This window comes from Chlorocebus sabaeus, chromosome 2, assembly GCF_047675955.1.
Source record: "Chlorocebus sabaeus isolate Y175 chromosome 2, mChlSab1.0.hap1, whole genome shotgun sequence".
Taxonomy (NCBI): Eukaryota; Metazoa; Chordata; class Mammalia; order Primates; family Cercopithecidae; genus Chlorocebus; species Chlorocebus sabaeus.
Window position 1 is genome coordinate 30,852,801 of NC_132905.1, and position 12,470 is coordinate 30,865,270.

The 12,470-nt window shown below is 37.9% G+C and overlaps 1 protein-coding gene across 1 annotated transcript in view; it reads left to right on the forward strand.

The window, feature by feature from the left end:
* Nucleotides 1-1,398: 1,398 nt before the first annotated feature.
* The window catches only part of HAO1 (hydroxyacid oxidase 1), a 55,126-nt gene continuing 44,054 nt past the window's right edge, over nucleotides 1,399-12,470 (forward strand). The window contains exons 1-2 of the mRNA XM_008018458.3: nucleotides 1,399-1,694; nucleotides 7,390-7,541. Of these exons, the coding sequence (XP_008016649.1) occupies nucleotides 1,558-1,694; nucleotides 7,390-7,541 (289 nt within the window). The 5' untranslated portion in view covers nucleotides 1,399-1,557. The remainder of the gene's footprint in view (nucleotides 1,695-7,389; nucleotides 7,542-12,470) is intronic.

A 12,470-nucleotide genomic window follows, 5' to 3' on the forward strand; every position in this document is an offset into this window, starting at 1 on the left:
GTGAGCCAAGATCACACCACTGCACTCCAGCCTGGGAGACAGAGAAAGACTCCGTCTCAAAAAAAAAAAAAAAAAGGAATTAATGGGAAACCTGAATGCTCATTAAGAGACAAATGGGTAAGGAAAATGTATAGATATATACACAGTGAAATATTATTCAGCTTTATAGGAGAAGGGGATCCTGTCATTTGCAGGAGAACCCAGAGAACATTACGCTAAGTGAAATAAGCCAAGCTCAAAAGGGAAACTATTGCATTATTTCACGTATAGGTGGCGTTTTGTTTTTAAAAAGACTTCAAATGCACAGAGCTAGAGAATGAGAGAGTGAATACCACTAGTGGGAAGCAGGGAAGAGGAAATGGGGTGATACCGGTCAAAGGATACACAATAGCAGACATGTAGGATGCATGAGTCTACAGCAGGGTTCCTAACCTTTTTGGCACCAGCGACCAGTTTTGTGGAATACAGTTTTTCCACAGGTGGTGGGGGTAGGTGGATGGTTTTGGGATGAAAGTGTTCCACCTCAGATCATCAGGCATTAGATTCTTATAAGGAGTGATGTAACCTAGATCCCTCGCATGTGCAGTTCACAATAGGAGGCGGAACTCAGGCCGTAATGCTTGTTCACCGGCTGCTCACCTCCTGCTGTGCGGCTCAGTTCCTAACAGGCCACAGACGGGTACCAGTCCATGCTGGGGGGTTTGGGACCCCTGGTCTAGAGAGCTAATGTGCAACACGAGGACTAAAGTTAATAAAATTGTATCATATTAGGAATTTTTGTTAAATAAGTCAGTTTTAGCTGTTCTTGTCATACACACAAAAAAGTAAATACGTGAGATGATATATTATATTTGCCTGCCTATTGTAACCATTTTTCTATGTATATGTATCTCATAACATCATGTTGTAAACCTGAAATATATAGAATGAGTAAAAAAATTAGCTGTAAATTTGGCCTTCATGTTCCAGGTTAAAGCCAAATGTTTATGTTTGTAATCAGCTAAATATTATATTGTACAGAAGTCCTGAATTTCATGGATGCCCGGTATTTCATGGATGCCTCATTCTGATCATAAGCTCTTGTTTATATGATTTGTGCATGATCCAAATGTGGAAAGAAAATGGGTGGGCAGCCCATTCTGGGTATCAAGCAAACAGCACAGGCACAGACCATGTGTAAGAAGCAGCCTTAGGCAAAACTGAACCAAGAGTGGTTTCATACAGGTATTCCTCTAAGTCTTTAATTTTTTACTTATTCCTTTGCCCTTTTTAAGGTGATAGACACATCATCACCTTCTGCTGCCTCCCCAACCTCAACTTTGGTGTTCTTTGGCAGATAGTGACTTCGGTGTTCTTTGGAAGATATCCTACAAATGAAATTTCAAAGGCTAAGCGTATAATGTTTGCTCACTAAATGTAAGCAACAGAGAACTAAATCTGAACTTTGGCAAAAGTCTATTAATAATTGACAAAAAACAGAACAGTGAGGATGTAGAAAGCAATACATTAAAAAAAAAAAAAAAAAAACTCCATCTGGGATAACAATAACCTGTGAAAATGCTCCCCCGGCTAGTTTGTATCAATGATTATGAACAACATGCTAAATCAGTACTTCCAAAGTCTATATATGACTATTACAGGTCTGGAGCAAATGATGAAGAAACTTTGGCTGATAATATTGCAGCATTTTCCAGGTAAGACAATTTCTTTTTTTAAATCGTGTTTTAAAATTACACAAAGACTGTACCAAAATAAGATCTTCTAGTTTTACATTGGTGGTGTGTAATTACTTGTTCAGATTTATGCTTGGTAGAGAGGGGAAAGTTCTTGGGGCTGCAAGAAATCTTGGACCTTTAAATTGTTAAAAAATATTCCAAGCCTGTGAATCTTGAACAACTGACTGCAAGAGCCAACCCTATGTTAACTTCACTTGGAAGTATGATAACAATAATTTAACTACATATAAAAATAGCGATAAATTCGGATGACTTTTCTTTTTCTTAGTATGACAGTAAGTGCTTATGTTCATGGTGTAGGAAACAGCATTAAATGCCAGATAACCATCTTATCCGGATGAACCAGATTGGATTGTTGGCTCAAATGTTCTTTTCCTGCTGGCTTTTCGTGTTATCATTCATTTTGATTACTGTTGTCTAAACTTTCACTTTAGATTTCAATTTGTCTATGTAGCATTAATCTTTCAACCTTGCTGTTTCATCTCTCCTTCAAAGCACTTCATCTCTCTTCCCAAATTAGTTTTCCCTTGACTTTCATATTTCAAAGCACAAGGTGGTGGGTGACATGGTTTATGTTTTCTGTTTGTAATAAAAACAAGAAATAAAATCATTTCGAAGGTGTTTTTTTTTTCTTTTTTTAGCAGTTATAAAAAATGGTTTATTTGCTGGAGCAAGACAGGAGAGCCTTCACTCCACTCCACTCAGCCTCATCCATCTAACATTATGGCTCTTAGTAAAGGCACTCAGTATTGTGGGTACTCATTGATGGTGATAAATTAAAGACAAAAAGGCAAAAATATGCAGAGGGGAGACAATCAGCTTTCCTCCCTGATTTCTTCTTTAGTCTACAACAAAATCACTCAAAATCAGTTTTCTATATTTAAGTTAGGAGAAATAAAATCATCCCGGCCAAGGCGGCCTTTGGTAGGCAGCACTGATTCACCCACAAATTCATGTAGAGACTAAAAATGGTGATGGGGTGAAGGACAGGGCCTCTCCCCAATCCTTTCAAGCCTTGACTTTGTCTCAAGTTTTGCCTGGAACCCAAATGAGCTCAACAAACGCCAGGGAAGTCAGGGGAAGGGAAGTTGACTGAGAGTAGAGGGGCTTACAATTCTGCACCATTATTTACTATTTTGGACTCATTTAAAAGTTTCTGCTCTTGGAAGATGCCCCTTCTTGGGCCAACATTAACTTTGTCCACCAAAATTTGCCTATGAGTGGTCTCTTGAAAACACCTTAACCCAAATAGGTTATTACAACCAAGGAAATTTCAGACCCTTGACAGATTTATATGGTTAGTGTCTCAGCATTGCTAGGCCTCCAATGCTCAAGTGATTATTTCATGTATACACAGCCTCCCTCACTTCTTAATTCCCTTTGTCCCATGCTAGCTAATTAACTAGGGCTAATTAGGAGTCTCCATGAGCTACACTGTGTACTACATACTGAGGAAAAAGCAGTGAGCCAGACAAATTTCCTGTCCATAGGAGCTTATGTTCCACTGGATGCCTATCAACCTCCATGATACTGTTGGATTGAATTGATGCAAAATGGGCCCCAAATAGTTGGCCAAGTGGAGGTCTCAGAGAGGATGCAAAGGGGTGCCCCAAAGCAGATGGATCACCTATGCAACCCTATAAATTGTAGAAACTTTGGGAGACATAGAAAGTTTGGTGACTTCTAAGTTGTGAACTGGAAAAGCGCCTCATGCCTTATGTGAATTACACGGTATTCCAGTGAGTATTCCCATCCTATGTGTGTACCGAGTAACTTAGGGATAGGACACAGACAATGAAAATGAATTTGCAGTGTCACCTTTTCCATGAACCTTGATCATTCTCTCTTGTTCAGCTTTAAATAAAAAAAAAAAAAAGTATTGATCAACTTTCTTTGGAGGACAGCTGATGCTATTTTATTATCAACTACTTGAGTTTTTATTGCAACACATTTTAGGGGTTGTTACCTAGCTAATATCTCAATTCCTCTTTTGCTTTGTGACTTGCTAGGTGACCCTTGATTCCTCACACTGCATCATGTAGCTGGTCACGTGAAACCAAGAATAGAATTTCTGCCAGGGTTGTGGAGACTTTGGGTTGGTGGCATGAAGGAAAATAACCTGAAATTTCACATTCTGATTCTAATGAAAAGTGCAAAACAATCAAACCTCAGATAACCCGTTGTGATACAAGGTCAGAGTACTTCAAACACATTTACAAAATTTATACACCTCCCCATCTCACAAGTACAACAAAAGGTCATTCACAGTGACAGCTTTTATTTCTCTGTACTCAGTTCTGATAACCACATTTTGGAGTTCTGGGGACATGGGCCACTCATGTCACCCAACAGTTGCTTGGAGACATTTTTGGGTAAGACTTGAGACTTTAATATTACTGTGGCAATAGAAAAAAAAGTTAAAAAGGACAAATAAATGGAACCACCCAGAAGAACAAAATTTCTTATTGCAGTTATAACAAAACAGGGCAAATGTCAAGTTGCTACATTTTGCATGGCTGGAATTGATTGGGATTAATTCAAGGAAGAAGAGTAATTTGTTTCTCTTACACATTTATTCAAAGTAGCCTTCTCAACAATGGTCTTCACATTTGTCATAGCTTTTTTTTTCTGAAATTATCATTGATGGAAGATAATTCAACAATTTGGATACTTAGAAGCCCTCACGATTTCAGAAAAGGAAAATCTTTTCTGCTACGTCACCTATTGATACTGAAGATTGCGTCATTTTCTTTTAAATAACAGATAGGTAAAAGTGATGTCATTCTCTCACTAATATTTGAGAAGTGATATAAACTTACCAGTGACATTGTGTTCTCATAGGCATAAATGTCACAAAATCATTTATCTAGTATCCACAACAGGTGAATAAGGTGTTTTTGCTTTATATATTTTAACTGTTTAGAGTAAAAAATTAATGTGGAGAAAATTGGAATGCAATATTATAGTATTATACACCTTATAAAACATGAACCCACAATGTTCAGTTGGTGTGATTCAGAAACAGCATACAGTTATAAAGCTGGGTGAGGCATGGGTGTCTTCCTTCAACAGGGCAGCTACTTTGTGAGGAGTGTGTATATCATTTGATTTTTTTATAAGTTAAATTTGAGGCCCTTGTTAGATGTGAGGGGTGGGCCAAAATTCCTGTGAACAGATTCTCATCTTTACCCCACTTCCTTTACTCTGGCATCTCATTTTCTATCCTTTGAAAATGGTTTATTATTCAATTGGTTCAACTGGCAAACAGTTGAACCAATTCTGTTTCCAAAGTGGAGGCCCAGGAGAGCACAGTCGAAGAATATGGTGAGGTGCTATTTTATGTATAATTGTGGGAAAGTTACTTAAAGTTGGGGTGGGGTTGAGCAAGGCTTGGAAAGCTAGTGAGCTATCTGACATAGTTGTTGTTATTACTATTTGAAAAATATCAAAACATGGAGGACTCTTTAGATAACATGCATGTTCCCATTCCATTGATTTTATCTAATTTTACGTAGAAATTACGTTTTGTGCATTGGTTGACAAACCTCTGTAACATCCTCAGAACAGAAAATACTGTTTAAGGGAAAGTAAGAGCCCACAGTTATTAAAGTGACTGCGCCACCAAGTGGACAAGCGTAAAGCCACTATCTGGAGATGGAAGGATTTAGCCTTGCTTTATAAATGGGAATTTGACCTTTAAAAATGTCCCTTTTGGCGCGCGTGCACACACAGACACACACACACACACACACACACACACACACACACACACACAGCTGCTGCCCTGCAGCGTTGTGTGTTCTTGTCATAAAGCTTTCATTGTTTCTCTAGCTCTAAGTAAATATTAATGCCTTCCAAGGCTGGCTTGCCAATGGCTGCTATTAAGATCGTTTTCTCTCATTCTAATAACACACTTAGAGATGATTGGTAATAAAAACTCTCTTCAAGGCTTCTGCTTCTCCCCCTTCAAAATGGAGATCAAAGAATCATGCTGTGAGGGTCCGTCAAGAAGAAAAGACTTTCAGCAACAGAGCATGTGGTGTGACATAAAATAATGACAATTATGATGTTCAAAGGAATAACATAGAAATCACACAGTAAAACTTCTTTATTATGCTTTTCAGGGACTGGATGTTTTTACTTTATTATGTGAGGAGGGGTTAGATTACAGACCCTGAGCTATTCCACAAAGCACCATAAGGCAGAATTTGTTCTTCCGCTACAGGAAGTACACTTCAATTAAGGGCTTTTTCTTTTTCTTCTTCTTTTTTTTTGTTTTCAAGTTACTGCGTTACTATAACATACTTCACTATATTTACTAAAAAGTCATGCTGTTTTGGAAGCAGAGTTAAATCTAGGTAAATTAGGTGAGTGCTGGTTAGATATATATGTGTGCCTGAACAACATGTTTATTATACTGATGCATATTAGAAATAGGGCTGTATTTTCTTCAATTTTAATCAGCAGTAATGAGGAGAATAATAAATCAAAACAAATAGGAGATATATATTTTAACAGGAGGAAAGAGAACTAGTTCTCCTGTAAATCTTACTGGTGAATTTTTGGTTGCTGGTTTATTGGTAATTTTCATTCCAGCACAGAAGAAGCACAGAAACAGTCATTTAATATAATTTTCAGGAGTCAAAACCTTTTTAACCCCCAAATTTCAGTTTTTGTCAAATAACATTTTTGAGAAAAGTGTTAAGTTAAACTAATAAAAAAACCTTCCCTCTTCATTAGACTTTAATGAATACAGCATATAGCTCAATAATTTTGAAGAAATCAAATTATAATTTTAAAAGTAATTGCCTGAAGGTGCTGTTGATCACATAAAAAGGAGACAAACTAGACATAGTGTATCTTCTTAAACTCTAATCTAAACTCCATGCATTTGTATACCATCTTGATTTTCAAGATTGGGGAAGTGTAATGAAAACTACATTCACACAAGAACCTGTACGTGAATGTTTGTAGTGGCTTTATTTAGAATTTTGCCCTAAACTGGAAGTTTTCCAAATGTCTTTTAGCTTGGGAATGATTGAACAAATGATGGTGCCCCTGTACAATGGAATACTATTCATCAACCAAAAGGAACAAACTATTGATACATACAACAACATGAGAAAATCTCTAATACATTATGTTAAGTGAAAGAAGCCAAACTCAAAAGGCGACACACTGTATGATTTTGTTTACATGATATTCTTGTAAAGCAAAATTATTGAGACAAAACCAAAATACATCTGTGGTTGTTAGGGGATTGAATTGGGGAGAGTTTCACTACAAAAGAAAATGGAGACATTTTTGGGAATGATTGAACTTTTCTAGATCTTGATTGTGATGGCAGTTATACCATGAATTTGTATGCATTTGTCAAAATTCATAAAAGTGCAGACTAAAATGAGTGAATACTATTATATATTAATTATACTTTAATAAATAATTGCTTGGGAAATTAATTACCCTCTAATTGTTAACTTTCTATCCTAACAGTAAAATTGCCTCTTTTCCATTAGCTTTGTAAAGTCATTTGCTTGTTGGGAAAAAATCCAATCATATCTTTTATTTTTAACTAAAATGTAATGTCAAAATTTTGGTTATATTTTTGAAACTCTAAAGCCTTTTATGTTATTTATTTATTTTTTAATTCTAGATGGAAGCTGTATCCAAGGATGCTCCGGAATGTTGCTGAAACAGATCTGTCGACTTCTGTTTTAGGACAGAGGGTCAGCATGCCAATATGCGTGGGGGCCACGGCCATGCAGCGCATGGCTCATGTGGATGGCGAGCTTGCCACTGTGCGAGGTAGGAGGAAGATTGTCACCACAGGGACAGAAGAGGGGTAACGTTTATCAACTTCCTTCTCTGAATGCACCAAGCAAACGTGTTCCTTGATGTTTTCACACTCAGAAACATTAAGCTCATAGACTCTATCATCAAAATGCTTGTTCTTGCATGTCCTGCTCCTCTTCTTTCCAGCTGTGTGACTGGGCAAGATAACCTCTCTCTGTATTGGTTTCCTTGGCTGTAAAATGGGGACAAAAACTGTACCTGCCCCACTGGGTTATGGTGAGGATTGAATGAGTTCAGGTATACAAAGTTCTGGCTCAGTAACTGTTGGTTATATTATGGGTATTAATAGTACTGTCTCAGGAAATGGATCTCTGACAAGTAGACTCACCCACGGTCACAGCTAGGTAGTTACGGAATTGGAATTCAGCCCTGTGGCTACCCTATCTCAAAACCCTCCTGCTTCCCCCAAATCAAAGTTGTTCTCACAGCCAAAGAGTACATGGAGCAACGTGGTTGGTTGTGTTTTCTTCCACGGTTTTGGATCATGATTCTTTGTTATGGATGAGTTATATTCCCAGTAGAGCAGTTCCAGCTGCCTTAGGAGGGAGTGATCAGAAAATCAAATAAGATGTAAAGAAATCTCTTATTAGGGCTAATGTATTAATTTCCAGTTCTCTAGCAACTGTGAACATTTGAAAGGCTGTGGAGAGTAAAAAGTCTCCCCAAATTCTGCTTCAGAAACTCATACAAAAGTTGGAAATGAATTCTTCTGATGCTAAGCAGAGCAGAAAAATAACATGACTACATAATATTTTCAAACATTTTAGTTTTAAGAATTAAGGATCTTGTGAATTCACCTCCCTTCTTGAAATGTCTGACATAAAATTCTGTCAGGGATATCAGAATGGCACAATGAGGTTTTGCTGGACAGACTTAGCAGCTTTCTTAATTCTAGGACCACACACAAGTAAGTGGCTTTGGGGCCCCAGCCTTTTGTCTATGGTAATCCTGAAACATAAGTAGAGAGAAGAAAAAAAAGGAAAATACTAAATGGGTTAATATCTATACAAAATCAAGATCATAAAGGCCCTTTCAGGCTTGAAACTATAGGCAACAACCTTAGAACAAAAGAAAACAAATGAACACCAAAAAACTAAGACTTTAGTGTTCTTAAATCTCAACGAAAATAAAAAGTAAATGGTAAACTGAAATAAATGGAAAACAAAATATGAGACTGTAAAGGGTTAATGTCCTTTCCACGTAAAAAGCCCTTATATTTGAAGAAGAAAATAATATATTGCTCGAAGGGACAAAGAGAAATACATGAACAAAAGATATAAATAGGAAATTTACAAATGGAGACATAAAAGTAACCAATAAACATATGAAAAATATTCAATTTCATTAATAAGCAAAGACATGTAAATTATGACCATCTGTTTTATTTTCTGGATATCGAATTTTTATTTTAAGATCAGGCAGTATGATTAGGTTAGGGAGAAAACGTGCATTTTCAAACAGTGTTGAGAGAAGTGTAAAGTGAAATAATCTTCCTAGAAAATAATCTGGCACTGTATATCGAAGCTCTAAAAATGTAAATTCCATGTGATGCTAAAAATTCTCTTCTAGGAATTCCAAGGAAATAATTATGATTTTTGAGGAAAAAAATCATTTCTGCAAGGATTTTCATGCTTCTTATTTTTAGCAGGAGAATAACTAGAAAAAAATACCCAAACATCTCATAATTAGAGATAGTTTGCAAAAAATATGATGCATAAAAATGGCATCAAATTAAAAAATTATACTATAGGAAGAGTGCAATAACATAGAATGATATTTTAATTTAAAATTGTAAGAAATCAGTTGCAAACAAGAGTCAGGTCCTAAAATACATTTAGTTTCAAATATCGCAATTTACAAATGTTTATTTATAAGTGATGAGATTACTCCTGACTTTATACTCTTCTGATTTTTGGCTCAATCTTATAAACTCTTCTTTGAATTATTTTGTAAGGAGGAAATGATAAAAATTAGATTTGAAAGAGTAGAGATAAAGGAACAAGGGACCATGAAGAGAATGGAAATGAAGAAAGGAAGCAGAGAAGGCAAAAAGCAGAGCTCACTTAGTAAGGCACTCTGGAACCAACAGATTATTTTTACCACATGTATTAGTTCCTTCTCATACTGATTTAAAGATACTCTTCGAGACTGGGTAATTTATTAAGGGAAGAGGTTTAACTGACTCACAGTTCTACATGGCTGGGGAGGCCTCAGGAAACTTACCACAATGGCAGAAGGCAAAGGGGAAGGAACGACCTTCTTCCCATGGCGGCAAGAGAGAGAAGTGCAAGCAGGGAAATGCCAGATACTTATAAAACCATCTGATCTCATGAGAACTCACCCACTATCATGAGAACAGCATGGGTGAAACCACCCCTACGATCCAATCACCTCCCCCTAGGTCTCTCCCTCAACACCTGGGATTACAATTCAAGATGAGATTTGGGTGGAGAAACAAAGCCTAACCAAACCAACACATGTTACTTTATTTGATATTTGACAGGTGTTTCTGTCGCCATTTTGTGGGCAAGTAGCTAGAGTTACAGAGAAAACAGTTTTTCATAGCTCGTCAATGACAGATTTATTCTCCAAGTCACTTCTGATGGTTCCAAGACCAGTCTTTATTCTTGGTGGAGTTGGGCTTAGAAGAAAGAGGAGAAGAAAGCAGAAAAGAAAGCTTCTTTAGAAACTATGATTTGACAGTGTAAGTAGGACTATTTCCTTCAGAAGTAACCATAAGAGGATATTAAATGCTTATTACAGTCTTATCCCTTTAGATTTATTTCACACTTATAAAGCAATTATTGTGTTCCAGACACTATTTTAAGTATATTATGAGTATTATAGCATTGAAGCCTCAGAGCAGCCCAAATAAATAGGTCATATTATTAAACCTATTTTACACAGGAGAAACTGAGGCACACACCAGATGAATAACCTTGCCTAGGGATGCACAATTCATAAGTGATAGAGATGGGATTCAGATAGAGGTATTCTGTCTCCAGAATCTGGGCTCCTTACCACTTTGCAAGAGCTTTAATTTCAGAAAGTCCTATGGAGAGTCATGAGGAGAAGCCCATTATGATGCCCTAGAAGTAATTTTAGTTTCAGGAACATGCAAAACAGACCCCTCGGCAGAATAAGTTACACGATAGATATTTGGATAAGGTGGATCCAGCAGAACAAAGAGAGGGTGGTGACATCGAGATCACAGAGGAATTGGAGAAGGCAATGGAAGTGTGCACATGCTGCCCTCAAAAATCTAGGATCCTCCATTGGGTTCCTATCAGGGAAGCAACATCAGAGTTTCTATTCTGTATTTGTACTAGAAACCTTTCTCCAGGGTTTCTAAGTTTTCTCCTATGTTTCAAAGACCATCTATAGGTTATTAGTCTATTTAATATTTAGGTGTATCCAGAAAGCTGACGGTCATCAGCTAATAGTAGAGTGCTCTTTGGCAGGTGTGTTTTGGTTGTGGGACAGTGGGTTACTTGCAAGGAAAGAATGAATGCCTGGAGTAGATGGTGCTTGCGCTCTGGATGTATTCCCGTCTTACTTCCCGTTTCCATCAGACCTACCACTTTTTGCCTGACATTATCTCTTGCACCATAAGCCCATGGATAGGTGTGTTTGAAGTAGGGGAATGGGAGAGAGGGTTCCCCAGCTAATGATGTACAGCAGTAGGTGGATAAATACCCCAGCTCTCTTTGATCAGGGTAACGGAAGCATTTTCTAACATGGTCACCCACTGATCCATGGAAGGATTGAGTCACATTGTCCACAGTAGTTGCCTGCCCATGAACATACTCTCTTTTACTGGCTTCCTTCCCATTCTTCTCTCACTTCCCCATTCCTTCAATTCACTGAGATCGTTTCCAAATAAGATGACTTGCTCTCACATCTCTGTGTAATTTTTGGCTTCTGGAAGTATGCAAACCAGGATAATAGCTAACTGAAGGCTATAGATAGCCATAGGCAAATTTAAGTAACAGTGTAAGAATATTCATACTTGGTAGAGATTTATTTATGAAAACTGAGAAAATTTACATGGTATTATGAAGTTCTTATTGAATTTATTCCATCATTCCCAGAAAGAATATGGAAATCCTCTCAAGCAAGTCAATCCTTGGGAATATGGTGAAATCTATGGAACTTGTTGTGGAGTATTTTTTTTTGTTACCCTCCTAAATATCTGGCCCCTAAGCATTCCTGTCTCCAAGGACTTAGACCCTAGCAAGGAAGAGAAGTTGGGGCCAGGTTCGGAAAACAGGGGTTAGTTATCAATCTCTCTGAAGTGTCCCCCTCAGCATGGTCAGTGAGAGTAAGTGAAACCCATTGGTGTCCACAGGCAATGGTCTGGCCTGAGTAATTAGAATGGGCCTCCAGAAAGTTCTGGGAATTGCTATGGTGCCATAGTCTCATTTTCCCAGTTGACTCTCCAGATTTATTCAGAGTTCAACTTCGAGGGCCTTTCTGCCCTTCCTCTCACAACTGTGGGGCACATCCACCTTATTAACTGGGACTGAGGACTGAACTTGACTCTTTTTTTTTTTTTTTTTTTTTTTTTTGAGACGGAGTCTTGCTCTATCGCCAGGCTGGAGTGCAGTGGTGCTGTCTCGGTTCACTGCAACCTCTGGGTCCCAGGTTCAAGCGATTCCCCTGCCTCAGTCTCCTGGGTAGCTGGGACTACAGGCGTGCACCACCACGGCTGGCTAATTTTTTGTATTTTAGTAGAGACAGGGTTTCACCATGTTGGCCAGGATGGTCTTGATCTCCTGACCTCGTAATCTGCCTCCCAAAGTGCTGGGATTACACGTGTGAGCCACTGCGCCCGGCCTGAACACTACTCTTTTACACTGCTACATGGTTGTAGAGTGACCA